Source organism: Trichosurus vulpecula, chromosome 3 (genome assembly GCF_011100635.1).
Source record: "Trichosurus vulpecula isolate mTriVul1 chromosome 3, mTriVul1.pri, whole genome shotgun sequence".
Taxonomy (NCBI): Eukaryota; Metazoa; Chordata; class Mammalia; order Diprotodontia; family Phalangeridae; genus Trichosurus; species Trichosurus vulpecula.
The window spans coordinates 48,340,714-48,366,031 of NC_050575.1; the positions used below are offsets into that span (position 1 = coordinate 48,340,714).

The 25,318-nt window shown below is 38.1% G+C and overlaps 1 protein-coding gene across 7 annotated transcripts in view; it reads right to left on the reverse strand.

Moving 5' to 3' along the window:
- Window positions 1-25,318, reverse strand: part of MTA1 (metastasis associated 1) — a 285,890-nt gene that overhangs the window by 168,389 nt on the left and 92,183 nt on the right. For all 7 annotated transcript variants that reach the window (XM_036749079.1, XM_036749078.1, XM_036749077.1 and 4 more), the window contains exons 2-3: window positions 12,310-12,377; window positions 2,810-2,903 (exon numbers count right to left, since the gene is read on the reverse strand). In XM_036749079.1, the coding sequence (XP_036604974.1) occupies window positions 2,810-2,903; window positions 12,310-12,377 (162 nt within the window). The remainder of the gene's footprint in view (window positions 1-2,809; window positions 2,904-12,309; window positions 12,378-25,318) is intronic.

The following is a 25,318-nucleotide window of genomic DNA, read 5'->3' on the forward strand; positions in this document are numbered from 1 at the left end:
ATTCCTTGGAGAAAGAAAGAGGTCGCCCTGATTCCACATACTGTGTATGCCCACTTTCATTAACTTAACCAATCATGATCCCTTACCCCCATGATGTTGCCAATGTTATAACCAATAGTAGGGCCTCCTCACCTATTCTGAGCTGTTCTTTGTTCTATGCTTATAAAATGGAATTATATCTCCAGTTCTTGGTCTTTAGCTAGAAACTGAGGCAGCAATCTGGCCCATCTTATTCTCAGGTTCATACCCTGATAATAAAATGTTATCTTGCTAGAAGAAATTTGCCTTGGTTTACCTTAAATTTCACTCGCAAGAACTGACATTACACCCTCCACAAAATCTGTAGTTTAGCTATACAGGTCTACCTGCTATCCCACACACATAATGCCTTCTTTTCTCAATGCCTTTGTCCTAAATTTCCCCATACCTACAATATACTCGCTCCTCACTCTTACTTCTTGAACTCAAGATTCTGTTCAACTACCTGTTCAGTCACCACTTACATGAAGTTTTTCTTGATTATACCAGGGACAAGTGGGCTCCATCTCAAAACTACCTTGCATTAATTCTGTGTATCTGTGCATGTATGTATATATGTTTGCATCATATACACACACACACATGTGCTCTCTCCCTGAATAGAATTCAAGTTCCTTAAAGGCCAAGGTTGTACTTTAGTCTTTGTATCCCTAGATCTTGGCATAGTCTATGCCATAGTCTGGCACCCAGAAACAAGTGGGGTGGTGTGCTGGAGTTAAGAGAGAGAATGGAAGAACTTAATAAATGTTTGTGTATTGAATGATTAATCAATTAGTTCCAAGATAAAAATAACATGTAAATCAACTTTTGGACACAACTCATTCTCCGGTTAGAATCTGGATTTCCTGGGCACCAGGATCAATCCTTAGATGTGGAAGAGGTAAGAGATAGACATATGGCAATCTTTAACAAACATTTCAGGACTATTAAACAAATTGATGAGATTTGGTACAAAAAAAAAAAACAACAACAACAAAAAACCAACCACAAACCAGAGGAAATAACACAGCTACTAGATTCAGAGGCCAAAATAATAGCACCAATTTTCTGAAAGCAATAGATTCTTAGATAATTGTAGAAAGAAGGTTTCCTTCCTTTGGAAGACATACCCATTTGACAATTTGGATCTTACACCCCCACAGAAGCTGCTAGCCGGATTGTTGAAACAAATATGAAACTGTTAGAAAAATTTAAAAGTACAGCTTGACTTTGTGTCTAGAAAGAAGATGAAGACTAGGTTGACATTTTACTTTTTCACACTGCCCTAGAAAAAACTATTTAAATTCAGTCTACATCATGTTGATGACGTATAAAAAGTTGATATACATATACCATCACATCATCTAAAACTATGCAAAATAATTATAACAGAAGTGTATTTTCCAGCAAAATTATACAGATGTGTCTTATTTTTAGTGATAATGGCTGTCTTCTTACTTACTGAGCTTTTTAGTTTTCTCAGCTACAAATCTGGATATTAATATCTCACAGGGTTGTTATGAGGCTCAAATTAAATGATTTATTTGAAACCTTAGAGCATTATTTCATTGTCAGCTATTGCAGCTTCTGCTCTTCTTCCTACTAAAAGGAAAACACATTGAAGATCGTTTAGCTCCCAACAACTCTCTATCATAAATACATCCTCAAGCTAGCTGAAGATAAATCAACCATTGCTTAGTGTATGGGTATTACCTACAAAGGGACTTGAAAACACACAAATTTAATCAATGACATAAAATGTTTAGTGTTTCTCTACTATTTAGCAATGAGACCAAGGGTTACTGATAAGTTATGAAGAATATATTAACAGAAGTTTATTACAATGACTTCTAGAACCTTCTGAGTTCATACTGGTCTGATCAGCCACAGTCAGACACATATGACCCTGACATAATGATGTCATTTTGGTCATCTTCTAGTATGAAGGACAACCAAACAGGAAAAAAAATTAAATCAATCTTCCTAATGACTTAAATCAGATTTAAATAAATACTTTCATGATGCTTTATCACACATTTGTAAATTTTTTCATAAACTTCTAACATTTCTATCTATGACTATATAAAGCTCATGAAAGTAAGAACTTAAGTTGAAGGGGAAGAGAAGTTGCCTCTAAACATGCACTGTAAAAGGACAGGGCAGTGTAGGAGATGAGTTAATTTTCCAACTCAAAGACATCTGGAAACCTTTTGGGAAGGACAAGGAAGGAAGAAATGGATGGTTGCATAGAAACTAGAAAGACTCAACAATCTATAACTGAAGATATGACTAAAAGGTTTCAAGAAAGGCAGACAATATTTTTAAGTTGGTTTTCCATTGCATTCAGTAGGTCTCAGACACATTTCACTGGTATAACATCTCAAAGCAAGAAAGCAAATGAAGGCTAAAAATGGTCTTTGCAATTATGTGCCAATGCCAATGTGGTACCATTTTCTGAACCCAGACAATTAGCATTCAGAATACAGTTCCCTCTTCATCAAAGAGCTCAGATGTAGTCAGGGTAGAGCCAAAGTCTAAATACATCCTGAACATCAACCTGATAAAATTACTAGACATTACATTGGCTGGCACACCACACCAGTATCTGTGACCTGAACTTGGGCTCTCAATCTTCTGTCCACCCAACCAGTAACAAGCACCCTCCCAGATCCTGTTGAACTCCCAGCCCCACTGAGAAGAATATGAGGCAAGTGATTGCTCCCTCCCTTCACATCACCTCACCCAGTCCCAGAGACCCAAAGGGAGGCGCAAGTCCCAAAGGAGCACTCACTTGCATGTTTGTCCGCCAGGGCAATCAGGGTGCTTGAGATGTCTCTCCTTCTGTAGAAACACACCACCTTGGCCTCCACATTCCCATTGGCTGTCTGTAATGGTGAAGGTACATATGGGTTTGAGAAGCACAAAACAGAAAATGCCTACTAACTGATTAACTTTCTCCATGAAGTTGTGCTATATTGGCCTTAGACAATCCTGAGGTTAGTAACTGACACCATCCAATACCTTGATCCTACTAGAAATCCAAAGCATATACAATATGCCCAGTGACGCAAGCTTTCTCATTAAGGGAGACCAAAGACAGATGGTTGCCTATTCTGTATGGTCTCTCCTATCATGACTGTATAGAATTATTCTGTGGGAAAAAGCAGTGGTATCAAACTCAAATAGAAACAGATCTCTGTGGGCCAAAAACCGACTTAGAAAACCACAAATTAACTTTCATCTACATTGTACTGTATTTTATTTAACATTTCCCAACTGCATTTTAATCCCAGCTGCACTTGGGAATTTTGGTGGTAGCATGGAGGCCAGGCAAGTTCTATACCTATAACTGGTATAGAACCATATTGACTTCAATGCATAACCATGGGTGATGGAGGAAAAAAAAATTCAGCTTTCCTTTATTTTAATTCAACCGTTTTATAAGAAGAAGTCTGACAAAAGGAATGAGTCTCAATTGTTATACAGAGTTCAAATCCCTTAAAAGAAGGCCTATGTTGTTAACTTTAAAGAGTCCACTGTTTCTCTCTACACTGAAGAGTATTAATGGTGTTTCCTAGTATGTTGGAAAACATCTGGATTTTTTATATCTCAAAAATTACTGTCCACGACAAAAGAGTACGAGCGATTTCTCTTAAGTTTTGTCAGAATTTTAAAAAAAAAAGGTTCTTCACAAAAGTTAGGAGCACTAACTGTCAAGTGAGAAAGACATGATGAAAGAAGCTTTGGAGCTAAACATCTTGTCTGAAGTTATTGAAGTTAGCAGTGGTAAACAGGTAGTGACAGATAGAGAAGGACTAAGGAAAGAAATATGAAAGGACACAAAAAAGCTAGAAAATGAGGTAGGGAAAAAAGGAAACATGACCTGAAAATACTTCAGAGAAAAAGTAATCCAATGTTTATCAGAAGGCAACTACAGATGAAGAGTGGCCTGAGAAACAGCGAGGGGCAATACAAAGTTCACTGAGTCCAAAAGGAAAGTCTCCAACTACAGATTTCCACTAATAACACTAAAATACAAAGAAAGGACAAGAACCTAAGAAAAGACTACTCTTACTTAATGACAACCAGGAAAATGAACAAAGAGGAATATAATGCCATTGAGATCACTAAAGAACACCTGGGAAGTAGGTAAGAGTTTCCCACCTAAACAGTCCTGAGGATCATCACTGGGACCAGAAAACTGGGTAGAGTGATTCTGAGTGTATCTTCCTGTAACACATGGGCTCTCTAAAATAAGTCCCTTTTTTCCAAGAAATGTTGTCATTAAAATACTGTTACTATTATCCTGAAGATCTTTATTTCTTCTGTTGATTTTTCTGTCCATTGAACTTGATCTCTCCCTTCTGGAATTACATAGAGACATCAAAGGTCAATGGAAATCTTTGCCCTAGCAGAGTTTAAGACAGTTTGGTCTACCATCATAAAGACCCAAGAACTTCAAATATTGTTGGGTTCAAGGGCTTAGCGGGGGAAGAGAACTCCTAGCATGGAAAAAAAAAATACATCAGAAGTTACATTTGGAAGTGGAAAGATAGTTCCCCCTTTAAAATAAGGTTGGTTTCTCAATGACAAAAAAACTTGGGCTTCTGGGATACGCAAAAATAACTTGTTTTTATTATGGGAAAACATAAAGGAACATAACTATAAGCTTCTCCAGAGCAGAGATCAGCCTTCTGCAATTAAGTCAAGTGTTCTTCATTGAGGATTCTAAGTTTAAAAGTTAACAAAAATATTAATAGTTTCATACTATATTGACCAAAAAGCTAACTCCTGGGAAGGGGTGAAGTCAGTATAAAAAAAAAAAAAAAAAAAAAAAAAAAAAACAACCACCAAAGTCAGTGTCTTAAGTTTTTATATATGCTATAAAGGAAGGATTCTAGTAATCTCATCTTAAATACATATAGACCCAAAGAAAAGGTTGAAAGTCAGGTCCTGGGAAAGTAGAAGACATTTTCCCAAGCAAACACTGTTAGAAACAGTGTTGGATATCTAGGTGTGCCAAAACTTTTTTTTTAACCTATAATGTATTTGGCACAGTACCTGGCACAATAGCAGGCAGCATAACTGATTGGCAGCAATAGAATGCTCTTTCATCCTGATAGAACCCCCAGGTATAACACTGATTCTATATAGGAATATACTTAATTCTAAAGTGGCACAGTATACACAAGCACTGGACTTGATGTTAGGAAACCCCAAGTTCAAATCCAGGGTTCAACACTTATTATCAAGTAACTTGAACTCTCAGTCCGTTTCTGCTCTATAAAATAGGGATAAAAACAGTGTTGTTGTCAGGATCGAATGAAATAACATGTATAGGGCTTTCACAGACCTCAAAACGCATTGTAAATGCTAGGGGATATGTTCTACTACATTAATGAGACTCAAACAGAATACAAATGGAACACTATATTCAATTTGGGGCGCCACCTTTTAGTAAAGGCAATAACAAACTAGAATGGTATCTGTTTTACAAAGGTAAGTCTGGTTTCCCTTTTAGGAAACAAAGAGGTCTTCTTCAGGATGAGGTTTGGATTATTGTATTGGCTTCCTTGCCCCCGAGGCATAAAAGTTCCAGGTTTTACTTTAATTCTCACAATTCAGCACAGACACCTTTCTGACCTAATCTTGCTGATTACCAGGGGAAAGAGAGGGAGAGGGAAAGACTAGAACTGCAGAGTAGTTCTTCATCTGAATTAATATTCCTTTTAATCTTTGAAATCACATCCTTTCACTGCATTCAAATCCTGAACCTAAGTCACTGAACTGATCTGATCTAGTTCAGTCCTAGAACAATATTACCTAACTACATGAGAGAAAGGGGGCTCAGACTAGGTCAATCACTCCCTAGGTGTTCTAAACTCAGGAACAAAGAGCCCTTATAATGGGTGAACTGCAGCATAATGACTCTAACAATGGCATTAAGAGTTAAATTTAATGAAAAGGATTCAGGAAATACCAATAAAATAATTTAGCTAAGTGACTGTAATCTGGACCAAAGGACCTCAGGGAGAAAGATCATTTGCAGGACAGTGTACTTGGGGGCTCTAGCCCAAGGCTGAACCCCAGGCAGACCTCAGAAAATAACTGTAAGACTGTGACTTGGCACCATTCCCCATACCATGGGACTAGAACTTGATTCCATTAATAGCTGCTACAAATAAATAAATAAACAAATGAACGAATAAATAAATAAATAAATGTATGTAAGCAAAGGAGAAAGAGTTCAAACACAGATAGCTAACACAGGAATAGAGAAGATCTGGGTTCATATTCAGAGGAAGACAACAGAGCAAAAAAAAGCCACTTCTTTCTCAAGGAGAAATGTCAAATGGTCCCAAGCACAAAAAGAGTTCCGGAAGGAACTTAAAAAGGACTTTAAAAATCAAATAAGAGAAATTGAGGAAAATTTTTAGGAAAAAAAATAAGAGCAATCCAACAAAATCAAGAAAATTATGAAAAGAAAGTCAAGCAACTTGAAATAGAGAATTAAAAAATTAAGGAAGAAAATGATTCCTTGGAAACTAAAATTGGGCAAAGAGAAACTAATGACATTCTAAGACACCAAGAAATAATAAACCAAAATCAAAAGAAATGAAAAAGTAGAAAAGAATGTGAAAATCTCATCAGACAAACAACTGATCTGGAGAACAGATTCAGGAAAAATAATGTAAGAATAGTTGGACTATACGTGAAAATTACGATGAAAAAAATCTTGATACAATATTACAAGAAATTATCACAGAAAATTGCCCTACGTTCTAGAACAAGAAGGCAAAGCAGAAATGGAAAAAAATCCACCAAACACTACCTGAAAGAAACCCCAGGAGAAAAACTTACAGGAATATAAATTTGAAAGCTCCCAAGTTAAACAGAAAATATTGAAAACAACAAGAAAAAACCAATTTAAATATCAGAGTTACAATAAGGATTACACGACCTACCTACCAGTTACTACACCAAAGGACCATAGGTCTTAAAATACTATATTTCAAAATAAAATTAAGGGATGAGAGAGGAATATATTGAGAGAAGGAGATAGGGAGAGACAGAATGGGGTAAATTATCTCGCATAAAAGTGGCAAGAAAAAGCAGTTCTATAGGAAGGGAAGAGAAGTCACGTGAGGGGGAATGAGTGAATCTTGCTCTCATCAGATTTGACCTGAAGAGGGAATACCATACGTACTCAAGTGGGTAACTTACCCCACAGGAAAAAAGGAGGAAGAAGAAGATTAAAAAAAGGGGGGGAAGATAGAAGGGAGGGCAGATGGGGGAGGAGGTAATCAAAAACAAACACTTTCCAAAGGGGACAGGGTCAAGGGAGAAAATTCAATAAAGGGGGATAGGCTAGGAAGGAGCAAAATATAGTGAGTCTTTCACAACATGAGTATTGTGGAAGGGTTATACATAATGATACGCATGTAGCCTATGTTGAATTGCTTGACTGCTTAGGGAGGGTGGGTGGGAAGGGAAGAGGGGAGAGAATCAAAGTTTTAAAAACAGATGTTCAAAAACAAAAAAGTTTTTGCATGCAACTAGAAAATAAGATACACAGGCAATGGGGAGTAGAAATTTATCTTGCCCTACAAGAGAGGAAGGGAAAAGGGGATGGGAGGGGAGTGGGGTGACAAAAGGGAGGGCTGACTGGGGAACAGGGCAACCAGAATATACACCATCTTGGAGTGGGGGGAAGGGTAGAAATGGGGAGAAAATTTGCAATTCAAACTCTTGTGAAAATCAATGCTGAAAACTAAATATATTAAATAATAAAAAACTTTTTAAAAAAATACTATATTTTATAGAACAAAAGAGCTGGGGTTATCACCAAGGATATTTAAGTTAAAAGTTAACCTAAAGTTAAATACAGTTAAGCAAAGTTAAGTATAATCCTGAATGAAAAAAAAAAAAAAAGGACATTTCAAGTATTTGTTACAGAAACAGCAGAACTTAAGAGAAAATCTGACACATAACATACAGGAGAAATATAAGGTAAAAATTAAAGACAAATTATAAGGAACAAAATGAAATCAAATTGTTTACTTCTCATATGTAAAAATATTATGAATATTCTTATGACTCATTATTTGGGTAGCTTAAAAATAGCTTGTACTGAGCTGTTTATGATGGGGTGATTCAAAAAAAACTGGAGAGAATGATAAAAAGGAGTAATTACCTTATACAAATGAGGCATAAAAGGAGGAATGGATATAGAAGAAGCAGGTAAAAAGAAGGGCGGGTAGAGCTGGAAACAACTCTCATCAGGAATGGGTTAAAGAGAGAACAACATATATATAAGGGTATATAAGTACTTAAAATTCAGAAAGAAATAAGAGGGCAAGGAAACAGAATGGGGGAGAGGATAGGGGAGGGACTCTTGGAGAGATAGATAGGTGAAGGAACAGGAGGGTGTGGTAGCATATAGAAGTAAAGCAGAGGAGGGACAGGCATAGGGTGAGAAGGACAGTGAGGAAAAACAGGAAGGAGGAAAATATACAACAAGAAATTATAGCTTAGAATGTGAATGGGATGAATTTACCAAGAAAACGGAAACTGACTGCAGATTAAAAATGTGAATTCAACAGTATGTTACTTTCAGGAAATGCTAAAAAAAAAAACAAAAATGACAGATGCACACAAAGATAAAATAAAGGGCAGGAATAGAATTTATTATGTAAAAAAAGTAGTAATCATGATCTCAAAGTTAAAGGGAAAATAGATTTAATCAAAAGAGAAAATAGGGAAACTATACTATGTGTCAGCAATATTATTCAATATTGTTTTAGACCATTTCAAATAACTAGATGGTATAAAATAGCGGAGAGTATGATAGCCAAGAGACCCAGGAAATATATAAACATAAAACATTTTTTATACAAACAGATTTAAATAACTGAAGTAATATTTATTGTTCATGGGTAGGTAAAGCCAATATAATTTTTAAAATTACAATGTAACTTAACTACTTAATTTACTCAATTCCATCCAAATTAAATTACTAAAAAATTGTTACTGAGTTAGAAAAAAATAATAATAACGTTCATACAGAAGAACAAAAGGTCAGGAACTTCAAAGAAACCAGTGAAAAAAGATGTAAAGGAAGCAGATTCACCAGTACCAGACCTTTAACTATATTACAAGGTGAGAGCACTGTTGATGTATAAAATGGATAATTTCGATTATCTTAAATTAAAATTTTCTTATAAAAATGAAACCTAAGCAGCCAAGAATAAAAGGAATGCCTAAAATTAGGAAAAAAAAACATTCAGACAATCTCTCAGGATGTGATTGGATTGGACTATTGCTGTGGTGTAGGAATTGATGAGCTAGTTGATTTAGAAAACATGGGAAGACTTGGACTTCTGAAGGAAGATGTTAGTCACCTTTAGAGAAACAGATGACAAGTGGAAATAAGCACAGTACGGTTTTACATATATATGTATGTATATGTGTATGTGCTTATGTGTGTATATCTATATAGATGTATACATCTAGATGGACAGATCAGAGCTTAATTGTAGCCTTCTTTGGGGTCGGAAGTAAGGGGAAGGGAGGGGAGTAAATTAAGTAAGGCGTACATAGCAAAGAACAAAAGAAAACTTACAAGAAAGCAAGAAAAAGCTGGGCAGCTTTTAAAACAATGTGTAGTATTTATTACATACTTTTTTTGAAACGGAAATTTATTGTTTTATATTGAATTATCTCATGTTCTGCTGTGTACATAGCAATGTTCTTTTTTCTTGTTTTATGTTTATGTTTAAATACATTTCTAAAAAAACTAATGTCATTGCCACCGACAAAAACTACATTGATTTCTACAGTTGAATCATATGATAGTGCCAAAGATTTGGCACTATTACTGGTGTTGAGAATTTTATTTTATGGTTATTCAGCAATTGTAGTTGCTAGGCAACTGGCGAGGCAGCTGCCCAGTCTCACATATTGTTTCCCTAAAGGACAGCTATGGGATCTCAGATGAGAGCAGGACCAGAGATGTACGGGGTGCTGCTACTGCCAGGGCCCTTGTCTTCCCTTTTCAGAGGCATATATACAGGGGGCAAGCATTGGTGGCAAGGATGGCAGGCTCATTCTCCACCAGGGTTGTTCCCTTCTATGAAGGCTTTATGGACCAACTGTGCCTACTTTGAAGTAGGGCCAATCAAGTGGAAAGTGTTACTATTTTGCTAATTTGTTACTACTCACATCAAATTTAACTCTTCCGACTGGCTTTGAAAGGCCTCTACTAACTCCTTTGAACTCTCTAATCGTATTTCTCCTTACTCTTAAACAGGAATTTTCTAATTTAGCTCAAAATCTGTCTATTATCCCTTACTATAAAACCCTCTCCTTCTGTCTTTCCCTTCCCTTCAGATCTTACCCACCCCTCAACATTCCAGCCAACTTCAATCTCCCCATGAAGCTGCGTAAACGACTTTGTGATCTCCTCTCAACTATTATCAGAACTTAAATATCATGACACAAAAATCTGATATGGCCTCATTGTTATTGTTGTTAGTCATTCCATCATGTCCAACTCTTTGTGACCCCACAGACCATATGTCCAAGGGTTTTTCTTGGCAAAGATACTGGAGTGGTTGGCAATTTTCTTCTCCAGTGGATAAAGGCAAACAGAGGCAAAGTGACTTGCCCAGGCTCACACAGCTAGGAAGTCTATGAAGATGGATCTGAAATAAGGTCTTTCTGACTCCAAGCCCACTCTAACCACTAAGCCATCTAGCTGCCTTATAGTCTCAGTATTTAGATTAGAAATAGAGCAGGAATAATGACAAAAATAAAAAAATTTACATTTAAATAAGCTTTCAAGTTTACAAAGAACTTTTTTCACAGAAACTTCTAGTCAGAGTCAACCTTCAAATCCCAACACCCCTCATCATACAGACCTCAACTTACAGATGGGGGAAGTGGTTTACTTCCTCAATATTACAATGATTAAGCAGCCAATCTGAGAGTAGAACCCAAATCTTCATTCTTTGACCACTGTTCTTTCCACTATTTATTGTATGTGAGTTTTTTTTATCCTCAGTGCTAAAGATGCAATAGGTACTCTATATTTATTGACATATGTATTAATATGAGAACTGTCAGCAGTGGGAGATAAGGAAGAAAGAGAGGATTTGCTTAAGTAACCAAATAAATGATTACAAAGCTATCAATTAACTAACCCTTACCACTTATAGAATGCTTGGTTTTGAGGCTGGCACTTAGAAGATATATAAGGTAGTTCAGACTTTCTAAGATTTGTAGTTTTGTTGAGCAAATAAGACATTATCTATAAGCATACCTATAAAATGACATAAATATAGTGCAAAGATGTTACATACAATGACCAGCATGAGAAGTAGGGCAGGATTCAGAGGAAGGAGAAACTATAGTAGGTTGGGGTTTCACAGATATAAGCAAAGATGTAATAAAGAATGGTCTAAGTCAGAAAAAGCCAAGACAGGAAGCTATAAAGGTGTTGGAGAGATGCCATATTTTTTTAATAATGGTATTTTATTGCCATCAGATATCATTGTAGATTACATTTATATGTCAAGGGGCGGAATCAGGAATGTTAAAGCTCAAAAAGAACAAAAAACTAGCAAATAATGTCAAGAAAAATAAGAAGACCTATGCTGGGAACAATAAAAAGATCAAGTAAGAACAAGGCTGCTCAAAGCATATGGGATTACAAAACAAATAATAGTACATTCCCTACAAGGGAGAACTATAGTCAGATTAGGGAGGATTGGAGGAAAAGCACCATACAAGGAAATGAAATGTAAGTAAATGAAAGGATAATAAGAGGTCCTCAGTAAGGTCAAATTACAAGCTATACTTCTCAAAACAGGCAAAGTAGACAGATTATGAATTTGTTTTAAATAAACAGAGACTATGGATTAAGAATTAAGATTATAAGCAAAGTTGATGTAAGTTTTGGTGAATTCAAGGGTTTATCGGTAGTGTCAATCTAAGTCATGATATATTGGTGTCATCAGTTTGTCTATATTCCAAAATCTCAGGGGTAACTTACAAGCAGCATGGCACAGTAGGCAGAACACTAGGCTTAAGAGTCAAGCAGACGAGGGTTTGATATTCAACCTCAGGGAGTTAGTTTCCTTATGAGTAAAATGAGGACACCATGTAATGCTCAAATAAATTAATGTATGTCAACTATTTTACAAGCCTTAAAGCACTATATAAACATCAATTATTATTAATAATTATAATGAGCCTAAAATCCCTGCACAAAATAAATTAGTACCACATTACCTTATTGAGCTCCTCTATTCTTCTTATCAAGTATGGGTTACTTGAAGAATTTTCAAAGTAGACATAATCTGAAAATATTCACAAAAGAAAATGTCAAATACAAAAGAATCCCATGCACTCAGTAAAACCTCCCTCCTCTTCTTCCCTCAGCTACATTAGGGTTTTCCTCAAGTCAAATGAATAGGCTTTGCTTAATTTAGCTATTCCAAACCAAAAATCAGAATTTAGGACCTTATGAAATTTCAAGCCTCCCCAAGTTATGTATGATCTCCTCCCACCCCCAACTCTTGAGTCTAATCTCTCCCAGAATCCTATACTAATAAGTGAATTGTAGGAGACTTAGTTTAAATCAGTAATTCCTTTCCTGGAACTAAGACTTCAGGAGAGAGAATGAGGTATGACAATGTTGGGAAGTCAGGTGGGAGGCCAATAGGAAGACAGCTGTAACATACAGTTCCTGTGGAACTCATGGTCCCAAGGATAAGATGAAGTAATTGGAAGCAAACGATGCCACCATTTCAATGGCACTATTTAGAGGCACCAAATAGTAGAAACATGGCTAAAGCATTAGAGAACCAAGCCTATCCTGGATACCAGGATAGCATGGAAGTAAGCAGAGGAGCAATAGGATTAAATCACACGTGCAAGAAGAACAGTTGGAAGCTGAGGTTATGGTAGAGTGGTGATAGCCACAATTCTTAGGCCTGATTCACCTAAATGGAGGTGAACAATGTGATAAATATAATGATCATATATGGTGGTGGTGTTCTTTTCTTAGGGCTTCTTTTGCTCTAAATTCCATACACAGAGAGGACCAAAATTAGGAAAGAAATCAATGTTGAAGATAGGACCAGAAACAGCCTGGTAATGCCTATCTCAATGGAACCATCTAAACTTATTCCCAATACTCCCTCCTTATAGGAGGGGGCAAATTTACTACCTAGCAAACCTCTATGATAATTTCATGATATGATAATTTCCATCGAGATTTGCCAATAACAACCACCCTACTCCTATTCCGAAGGAGGAGGGAGTCAAGCCCAACAGATATCACCCCCTCAATTCAACCTCCCCATCACATGGGTGACTTTCCCCACTGCCTTGACCACAATGTCCTAGAAACAATGCTGTTAAGACTTAGTGACATTCTATTCTACCATCAACTGCCATCCCTATAGTTAGGACAGTGCCATTACTAGAAGTCAACTACTCCCATTCTACCATCTCCCTTTTTCCCATTCATGCCAATCTTCCTCAAATCTACCTTTCTGATATCATATTCTAACTTGGCTGAAATTTTCAATTGTCACCTCTATTCAACAACTAACAACTTTTTCTTCATTTTGGAAATCTCTTTTTGTATTACATCCTCCTATGTGCAGGCAGAGATCTAGTTTGCTCCAAAAATATATATTGGCTATAATGTTCGCCATTAGCTATATGTTCTCTCACCCTCTGCTGCAAAACCACCTCCTAATGCCCCACCTTTCCTGCCCAACCCCCACAGTGGTGTCAGAGAAGGAATCAAAATACTGAGGGGTAGAGCCAAAAATAGAGAGTAAAAGCAGGGACTTCCTTGAGCTCCCCGCCAAATCCCTCCAAAAACCTGTAAAAAATGACTCTAAACAAATTCTAGAGCTACAGAAGCCAGGAAATGACAGAGTGAAACAAATCTCCAGCCCAAGATGGCCTGGAGTGTTGCTGGAAAGGGTTAAACACTGCCTAGCATGGGACTCCCTGAAGCAGACCAGGCAGACTAGGCCTCAGGGCACTGAATCACTGAGTTGTGGCAGTTTCATGACTTCTGAACCCACAAACACCAGACAACTGAACAGGTCAGTAAGAAAACTCTGTTGGACATGGGTGAGAAAAGAGTCTGGTCCCAGTCCCCAGGGCAGCAGAGGTAGCTGTGGCACCAACGGTGGCAGCAGCTGTTTCCAGAGCTCCAGGTCCACAAATGGTGGAGGGAATCAAGTGGCGGTTCAAAGCAGGAGTACAGGGATCTCTTTGTTGGTGCTGAGGCAGGATTCTATTGCATTGCCCTGCTTGGATCTGGGTTGCACTCCTGGCGGTCCTGAGGTGAAGAGGAGTGCTGGGGTGGCAGAGTTTGTGGTGGCTGTGGAGAGGGAGTCCTCCTAGCAATAAGGCCGAAAAGAGTGCATGAGGTCATTCACACACCAGAGCACAGGCCAGTTTGGATCATATTAACTCAGAAGAACTGAAAATTTATAGGTGCCTACAAGAACCTTGGGAAAAAAAAGCTGTGCAAAACCCCAGAAGCTTGGGATGGAGCACTCTCCACTCTGGAAGCAGTCATACCTTAAGAAAGAGCTCAAAAGTAAAGTAATTGGCTTGGAAAATGAGCAGTGTAAAAAAACTCAGACTATAGAATCTTACTTTGGTGACAAAGAAGATCAAAATATACAGTCAAAAGAAGACAACAAAGTCCAAGATCCTACATCCAAAGCCTCCAAGAAAAATATCAATTGGTCTCAGGCCATGGAAGAGCTCAAAAAGGATTGTGAAAATCAAGTGAGAAAAGTAGAGGACAACTGGGAAAAGAAATGAGAGGGATGCAAGAAAACCATGAAAAACAAGATAACAGCTTGCTAAAAGAGACCTGAAAAATACTGAAGAAAATAACACCTTAAAAAATAGACTCACCCAAAGGGCAAAAAAGATCCAAAAAAGCCAATGAGGAGAAGAATGCCTTAAGAAACAGAATTGGCCAAATGGAAAAGGAGATATAAAAGCTCACTAAAGAAAATCATTACTTAAAAATTAGAATTGAGCAAATGGAAAATAATGACTTTATGAGAAATCGTGAAATTATAAAACAGAACCAAAAGAATGAAAAGATAGAAGACAACGTGAAATATCTCACTGGAAAAACCACTGACCTGGAAAAAAGATCCAGGAGAGAGAATTTTAAAATTATTGGACTACCTCAAAGCCATGACTGGAAAAAGAGCCTAAAATATATCTTTCAAGAAATTATCAAGAAAAACTGCCCTGATATTCTAGAACCAGAGGGTAAAATAGAAATTGAAAGAATCCACCAATCACCTCTTGAAAAAGATCCCAAAAACGAAAACTCCCCAGAATATTGTAGCCAAATTCCAGAGGTCCCAGGGCAAGAAGAAAATATTACAAGCAGCCAGAAAGAAAAATTCAAGTATTGTGGGAACACAATCAGGTTAACTCAAGATCTAGCAGCTTCCACAGTAAGGGATCGAAGGCCTTGGAATATGATATTCCAGAGGTTGACGGAGCTAGGATTAAAACCAAGAATCACCTACCCAGCAAAACTGAGTATAATACTTCAGGGCAAAATATACACTTTCAATGAAATAGAGGACTTTCAAGCATTTTTGATGAAAAGAACAGAGTTGAATAGAAAATTTGACTTTCAAATACAAGAATCAAGAGAAGCAAAAAAAAGGTAAACAAGAAAGAGAAATTGTAAGGGACTTATTAAAGTTGAACTGTTTACACTCCCACAAGGCAAGATGATATTTGTAACTCATGAGACCTTTCTCAGTTATCAGGGTAGTTGAAGGGAACATACATTTATATAGAGGACACAGAGTGAGTTGAATAAGAAGGGGTGATATCTAAAAAATAAAACTAAGGGGTAAGAGAGGAATATATTGGGAGGAGAAAAGGGGAGATAGAATGGGGTAAATTATATCACATAAAAGAGGCAAGACAAAACTGTTATAATAGGGGAGAGGTGAAAGGGAATGAGTGAACCTGACTATCATTGGATTGGGCTTAACGAGGGAATAACATACACACTCAACTGGGTATCTTACCCTACAGAAAAGTAGGGCGGAAGGGGAAAGCAGGGAATGATAGAAGAGAGGACAGACTGGGAGAGGTGGTGGTCAGAAGCAAACACTTTTGAAAAGGGAATGGGTCAGAGGAGAAAACTGAATAAAGGGAGATGGGATGGGAATGGAGGGAAATATAGTTGGTCTTTCACAACATGACTGTTATGGAAGTAAATACCCAATACCCAATAGTAACTGCTTCTCTTTTTGCCAGGAACCCCGAGGGTCTTCCCCTCCCAGTTTGATTTTTTTTTTTTGAGTTTTGATTAAAGGGGCCATCCCTTCATTAACTTCTTAAAGAGGCCCATTCACTGAATGGACATTACCTCACTCACAGTGAGAACCTGAAAGGGCCAGGGTCTCTTAATGCATCTTGAGCCAGAAACACCTGCTCTTCCAATGGCATATAAACTATGAGCCCACTGCCATGAGGGGTCTTTTGGGATAGAGGTTTAGCTTTGGTTCCAGGCTAGAGGGGAGAACTGAAGACATGGGGCAAGAGGAACCATTTCCCATACTCCAGAGCTAGAGGTGATTACAAAAATCAAGTTATTACCACAAAAAATGCACAGGCAAAGGAGAAAGAATCCAACCATATAAAGATATTATGGGAATAGAGATGACTGGAGTTCATAACCAGGAGGATATTGGAGTAAAGAAACCCCCAAAGAGTAACATCAAGTGGTCACCTGCGCAAAAAGAATTTATAGAAGATCTTTAAAAAGATTTTAAAAATCAAATGACAGAACCTAACGAAACATATAATAATGCTCCAAGGTAAAATATGGATTTTCAATAAAATAAAGGACTTTCAAGCTTTCTCAATGAAAAGACCAAAACTGAATAGAAAATTTGACTTTCAAACACAGGAATCAGGAGAACCATGAAAAGGTAAACAACGAAAGAGAAATCATATGGGACTTACTAAAGTTGAACTGTTTTGTTTACATGCCTACATGGAAAGATGATGTTTGTAACTCATGAGACCTTTCTCAGTATTAGGGTAGTTGAAGGGAATATTCATAAGGGGCTTAGTAAAATGGAACTGTTTTGTTTATATTCCTACATGGAAAAATGATGTGTGAAATTCAAGAGACCTTTCTCAATATTAGGGTAGTTGAAGGGAATATTCATAAGGGGCTTAGTAAAATGGAACTGTTTTGTTTATATTCCTACATGGAAAAATGATGTGTGAAATTCAAGAGACCTTTCTCAGTATTAGGGTAGTTGAAGGGAAAATATATATATAGACAGAAGGCACAGGGTGAGTTGAATATGAAGGGATGATATCTAAAAAAATAAAATTAAAGGGTAAGAGAGGAATATATTGACAGAGGGAGAAAGGGAGAGATAGAATGGGGTAAATTATCACACATAAAAGTGGCAAGAAAAAGCAGTTCTGTGGGAAGGGAAGAGGGGGCAGGTGAGGGGGAATGAGGGATTTGACTTGAGGAGGGAATAACATACACACTCAATTGGGTATCTTACCCCCACAGGAAAGGAGGGAGAAGGGGATAAAAAACAGGGGATGACAGAAGGGAGGGCAGATAGGGGGAGGAGGTAATCAAAAGCAAACACATTTTTTAAGCTCTTTAAAAGCAAACACATTTGAAAAGGGACAGGGTCAAGGGAGAAACCTGAATAAAGGGTGATGGGACAGGATGGAGGGTCATATAGTTAGTCTTTCACAGCATGATTATTGTGGAAGTATTTTACATGATGATACATGTGTGCCCTATGTTGAATTGCTTGCCTTCTTAGGGAGGGTGGGTGGGAAAGCAGATGCTCGAAAAAAAAAATTGTTTTTGCATGCAACTTAGAAATAAGATATGTAGGGAATGGGGTACAGAAATCTATCCTGCCCTACAACAAAGTAAGGGGTAAAGGGATGGGGGGGGAGTGGGGTGACAGAAGGGAAACCTGGCTGGGGAACAGGCAATCAGAATATATGCCATCTTGGAGTGGGGGGTAGGGCATAACTGTAGAGAAAATTTGTAATTCAAAATCTTGTGGAAATCAATGTTGAAAACTAAAATATTAAATAATAAAATAATTGTTAAAAAACATCAATTGACAGAGATGGAGAAAAACTAAAACTAAAAATAATCCAAGAAACATTAGAACTGGGCAAAGTGAAGCCAGTGAAATTATAAGAGATCAAGAAATAATTAAACAAAACATGAATAATGAAAAAATACAAAGTGAAACCTCTTATAAGAAAAACAACAGATTTGGAAAATATCAAGGAGAAAATATAAAAATAATCAGACTAATTGAAAGTTATGATAAAAAAAAAAGAATCTTGATACAATAATGCAAGAAATAATTAAAGAAAATTGTCCTGAAGCATTAGAACAAGGCAGGGAAGTAGAAATAGAAAAATTGCATTGAGTACCACTTAAAAGAGATCCTATGAGAATGAGGAAAACTCATAGGAATACCAGTCAAAATTTTTCAAAGCATTAAGATTAAAATAATTTAAATATGATAGTGCCACAATTAGCATTACACAAGACCTAGCAGCAGAGACATTAAAGGACCACAGGTCTTGGAACACAATATATAGAAGAGCAAAAGACCTAGGAATCTGACCAAAAATATCATACCCTGCAAATTTAAGTATTATCTTGAATGAAAAAAAAAAATGGAGCTGCCATTCAGGCTGGGAGAATGCTGGGCACATGAAACTGGGGGTGATCCCCAGGCCTCCCAAGCTAAGGAGGTGAATAGAATTTTAGAAAAGGCAGGTATGATAGACCTCTGGAGAAAACTAAATGGGGACAAAAAGGAATATACTTTTTTTTTCTCAGCGGTACATGGTACATACTCAAAAAGTGACTTCTTCTGGCTGTATGTTTTGTTCTTCTTTGTCACTAAAGAAAGATTCCAAAGTCTGAGTCTGAATCTGAGTCCATTTTTGCTGCCTGGCCATGTTCCCAGCCAACTTACTTGACCCTTGAGTTTTTCATCGCGGTATGACTGCTTGTAGAATAGAAAGTACTTTGTACCAAGCTTGAGGGGATGTGCTGTTGTTTTCAGAGCTACATAGCAAGCTCTGCCACACCAGCACTCCTCCTACCCCAAGAACCACCAACCTGGACTGCGACTTAGATCTAAGCTGCCTCTGTACTCCTGTTCAGATCTGCCACTTAATTCCTCCCACCAGGTAGGCCTGGGGCCAGAAGCAACTGCAGCTGTAGCTCTGTAGCTGCACCACCTCTGCTGCCCCCGGGGTGGTGGCTGAACCTCAAACTCCTTTCACTCTGTCCCAGCAGCTTTTCCCAGTAACTTTCTCTGTTGTCTTTGGTGTTTGGGGGTTGAGAAGTCTGGTAACTGCCACAGCTCACTGATTCAGGGCACTAGGGCCTGTTTTGCACAGCTCCCTGTCTGGTTGGTCAGGCGTGGCTCATGCTGGGCTCTGCTCTGCTCCGCTCCCAGTTCCAATCCATAGGCTACCCCTTCATCATCCAGGCTGTCCTGGGATGGAGCCCTGCTTCCTTCTGCTATTTGGTGGGTTCTGCAGTTCTAGAATTTGTTCAGAGGCATTTTTATAGGTGTTTGGAGGGTTCTGGGGGAGAACTTTAGGCAAGCCCCTGCTTTCCAGCCGCAATCTTGGCTCTGACCCCCATGTAGGCTTTCTTGAAATGAAAATCTATTGTTACATATTCTGAATACTCTCTTATGTTCTGCTATGCACATGACAAGATTTTCTTTCTTTCTTTGTATTTAAGTTTCAATATTTAAGTTTATGATATGTTTTATTCCTTTTCTCTATTCTGTATTTGTGTTCTGGCCCTTGAGTCTAAAATAAAATAAAATTTAAAAAAAAAGAATCATACAAAAAAAGGCTTAAACCACTAATAATTAGAGAACTGCAAATATAAAGTAATTGAGGTACTACCTCACAACCATGAGACTGGCTAAGATGACAAAAAGGGAAAATGACAAATGTTGGAAGGGCTATAGTTGTACAGATACACTAATAAGCTGTTGGTAGAGCTGTGAACTTGGCCAATCATTCTATAAAACAATATGGACTGTACATAAAGTGGTTAAATTGTGTACACTTTCTGATTTAGCAGTACCACTACTATAACCCAATGAGACGAAAGCAAAAGGATCCATATGTATGAAAATATTTATAGTACCTTCTTCATGGTGGCAAAGAATTGGAAACTGAGGGGATGCCATACATACATTGGGGAATGGATATGAACTTGATGGAATACAACCTTGCTGTAAGAAATGACGGAAGAGGTTTTCAGAGAACTTTTACCAACTGATGCAAAGTGAACAGAATCAGAACAATTTATACAATAACAACAACACCAAAAAGATAATCAACTTTGAAAGATTTAGTAACTCTAATCAACATAATGACCATTCACAATTTCCAAGGACTGACAAATGAAACATGCTATCCAACTTCAGAGAGAAAGTTGATGGAAATACAGTGCAGACTGAAACATTTCTCTTTTTTTCCTGCAACATGCATAATACAAAAAGTTGTCTTGCATGACTGCATATATTTGCAATGAATTTTGTTTTTCTTCCCTTCTCAGTGGGTAGGGGAGGAGGAAAACGGATAAGTAGGACTGAAAACCAAATTAATTTTTTAAAAAAAGAAAGTAATAGAGAGTTGGGGGCAGAACCCCTTTGCCTTTAGGTAATCGCAGGAAGATGGGGTGAGAGGATGTAGAGGGAGGCCATGGGGTAGAAAAGGTGTTCAGGGAATGAGGAGAGGAGGACAGGAAATGACTAGGGTTCAATAACCCAGAAACTACCAAGCTGTGTGTTTCTGGGCTTTTCATAATGAGGTATTTTCTCTTACCTTCTCCCAGTAGTGATTAAGTGTCAGTAGCATAAGTGATACAGAAATAGAGGTCGCTAACAGTATCACAACACTTCTCCATGATCTTGCCAGAGAAACCAAGGACTCCATCTGAAACATCTGTACTATCTCCAAAATGGATACCGAGGTCTACCACACAGGGGAAGAGAAGCATCAAAGAAGAGCCAACAGTTTCTGACAGAGAGAAGAGCAATGTATACAGAAGAATGAAAATTTTCCAGTGCTATGCTTAGAATGGAGGAATATTCTGGATGAGTCTCTTCTTGCTTTACCAAGTATTTATCCTTGTGCTATATAGTCAATAACAGCTCAAATTATTGGGAGACATCCTCTATACATAGAGATGTCTGATCCTGGAAAGTTTAACATCAACTCTTATCTTATCCCTCTAGGTGCGCCCTCTGTTTGTACTCAGTACAGTTGTTAATGCCATCCAGTTCTATGATATTGCTGATCTGGCATTCAAGATACCTGGTCAGTCAGTCAATAAACATTTATTAAGGACCTGAAATATGCCAAGCGTTGTGCTAAGCACTGGGAATACAAAAAGAGGTAAAAGACAGCCAAGGAGCTCATAATCTAATGGTGGAAACAAGAAGCAAACACAGGATAAAAGAGATAATTTAGAGATGTAAGGAACTACAATTAAATGGGATGGAGAAAAAGCTTCCTGTAGAAGAAGCTATTTTAGTTAGGACTTCAAGGAAGACAGGAAAGCCAGTAAGCAGACATGAGGAGAAAGTGCATTCCTGGCATGGGGGACAGCCAAAGAAAGCCAAGACATGGAACGTCTTGTTCCTGAAACATCAAGAAGGCCAGTGTCACTGGATTGAAGAATTACGGAGGGAGTAGGAAACTTAAGGAGCTAATTTATGAAGGACATTTTCTATTCAATCCAGGAGGCAAATGTGAGCTACCAGTGTTTACTGAATTGAGGGGAGAGAGGGAAGAAGGAGAGAGACACGGCCAGACCTGCACTTTAGGTAAATCACACTGGAGGCTGAATAGAGGATGGACTGAAGTGGTGAGAAACTTAAAGCAGGCAGACAGACCAACAAATTTCTGAAATAATCCTGGTGGTCAACTGATGAAGGACTACCCCAGTGTGGTGGCAGTATCAGAGGAGAGAACAGAAAGTATTCAAGAGATGCTACAAAGCTGAAACTGAGAATCTTGGCAACAGATTTTATTGGAGAGAGGCAGCTGTGGGACACATGATGACTTGTAGATTATGAGCCTGAGAAGATAACACTGCCTTTCAAGGAACAGAGAAGGTAGGAAGAGGGGAAATATTGGGAAAATGCATAGATCTGAAAAAAAGAGATGCTTCAGACCTGAAGCTTTGAGCTCTCCAGTATGGGGGAAGAGGGAAGTAGGTGTCACTGGATCTTTTCCAGAGTCCCATTCACCTTGACTGGCAGGTTCAAAGTTCCCACCTTCCCGGTAAGGAGTGGACACAGAAGTAAAGTTTATTTGAGTAAAAGTTTAAAAAAAAAAAAACTCTTAAGATTCTCCTTCATGGTCCCAGCACTGACTAGACTAGGGCTACAGTGAAAAGTTAGAACTATTAAAATCCAGTCGTCCTGGCTCTGATGGGGCTAAGATTACAATGAAATGTTAGAGCAGCTAAAAACATTTTAGCAGATTCTGTTAACTCCTCTCATTCCAGATCAAATTAAAGAAAGAGAGTGCTGAAGAATGGTAAGGAATGAGAGCTACCCTCCCCCACCTGGCTAAATGAAGGAGGGAGGAGGCATAGCAGCTACAGCGGGCGCCCCACTGGCAACATCCCTGGGCACCCTGACGCCCACCCCTCTAGACAAGCAGATGAATGTCTCCTCTCAAATCCCTGAGTCCTTGCTCCCACGCCACTGGAACATGGCACTCCAAGCCCCCTGAAGCTGAGCAACCCTTATCAGGAAGGTCTTACGTTCTTCAGGGACCCTCCTCCTTATCCACCAAATCCCACTCTCAATGGACCCCTGGACCTTTAATTAGGGTACCAGACTCTACAACCTCCCAGCACTCCCCCATCCTTAGTCCCTCCCACACAAGGAGTGGTGCCCTCTTTCTCCCTCCTTCCCAAATCTCTGACCCAACCACCCCCAAAACAAAGCTTTCCAACTGTGGGGAGAGGAGAAAAGCTGATGGACCAGGGCAGTACAAGGTCAAAAGCTAACCAGCCTCTGTGCTTCGTAAGCCCAACTTTCTATCAATAATTTTATAAGCAATGATTTGGAAATGCAATTAATGTCTGTCCATGTTCTCATCATATTTCTAAATTGTATTGTAAAATAATTATATAGTGCAAAATTTGAGTGACCACTGAGCCTGAAATGGTGTTAGACAAAACAAATTTTAATCTGAATTTTGTTGAGACTAAAAGATAGTGGAAAAAAATTTGGTTAAAACTAGTGATGTTATTTTATTAAGCCCTGCTAACCTTATCTTACAGCTAAAACAATTTTACTCTCACTAATGAAAATTGTTAAGACTGTTAACTAAGTTGTCTGGGATTATCATTATAATGTTAAAACCTAAAATTGATCCCACAGCAGCTCTAAGGGTAGACAGGGTAGATACTCCCTACTCCCCTTCCTTAGGAAGATGGCCAAGGTCACCTCCAATGTTGGGCTGTAGAGGGTGACCAGAGGGCATATGGGCAAGTTACCAAATACTGGGATCTTAAAAACAAAACTTGGGACCCCCGAAATACATCCTGGCAAGGGATAAGACAATCAGTAAATCTTGCTGTTTTCAATTGGTAAATTAGTACTCAGGTTTGTCATCTGCCTCCCAAAATCCCTGGAACAGAACATTCTTTCAAAATGATATGGGAACAAGACAAAGGGAAAAGAAGTTTGTGAAACAAAGGTAAAAACACAATGTTAATCATTATCCCATAGACTAAGACTGGGATACATTCTGAGCTACTATAATAAGAGTTATATTCTTTTCTAAAAAACTTAGTAAATGGGTATTTGGTCTAATAATGTGCCTGTTTCTAGATATATATACCTATATGAAATAAGGTCCTTAAATGTTTCAAAATAATGTAAAGTGTCCTCCAAAGTCTTTTATTATACTTGGAGTAAAGCTAGCCTCTTAAAAGCAAATTCATTTGTGTTAACTATTGAAGTCAAAGGTGGAAAGCTTCCACCTGCAAAAGTACTGTTACTAATATTTACATGTAATGGAATCCTAATAAAGACAAGCCTCACTGCAAATAAGAAATGATGAGTAGGGTCTACCCTGCTACACCTAGAAAGACTCATACGAACGTAAGGGACTTATATGAATGTAAGCAAAAAGTTGGACATTTTTCTGTTTTTTCTTTTCAAGTGCCTTTCAGTGAGTCTTGCCTTTGTTTGTACGAAGGCCCACACCCTTTTGCTAACTAGGTCATGAGAGGTGTGAAGCTCTCAGGCGCTGAAAAAGAGTATGTATACTCTGAGGGTAGCTGTTAAGCTAGAACTCTCAGAACTGTGGGAGGAGAGGTTTTGCTTTAGGGGCTCACTCATTGGAAGCGTGTTGGTGATTTGGCCAGATGAGACTCTGGGTAGCTGTTGGAACCCCCTTTCCCCCCACTCCCAGATTTGAAAACCTAGATGTTGATGCTTCTCTCTCTGGTAACTATGTATGTAATGTCTATGGTCAAACATATAGAAGCCTGTCTGTTGACTTGTGTTATTGTGCTCTGTTTATAATTTCTGCTTGTAATTTCTGTTCACATTTGCTCTGAAGTTCAGGATGCTGACTTTTTCCCCTGAACTAAGTGAATGATGTATGTATGTTTAATTAAAGTAAGACTGTTAACCCCTTAAAGTTGCTTTCCTTAGAAAAGCAGAACAAAGAACTTAGACGAGCAGCCCTCCTGTGTGCTCCTGTTGTTGGTCTTATTATTGGTCTTTCACCTCCACAGCAGCTGCTAGCAACATTGTTGTTACAATGAACTGATGCTGAGTGAGGACAGCAAAACCAGGAGAACATTGTACACAGTTACAGCCACAATGTGTGCTGACTAACTTTGATAAACTTGGCTCTTCTCGGCAATGCAAGGTTTTAAGAAAACTCCAAAAGGCTCATAATGGAAAATGCTATCCACAACCAGAGAAAGAATTACAGAATCTGAATGCAGGTCAAGGCATACTATTTGCTCTCTGTTTTTTTTTGTTTTATTTATTCTTTCTCGTGTTCATTCCATTGGTTATAATTCTTTGCAACATGACTAATGTGAAAATGTCTAATGTGAATGTATATGTACGGCCTATATCAGCTTGCATGCCATCTTGAGGAATGGGGAGGAGAGGAAGGGGGGAAAAAT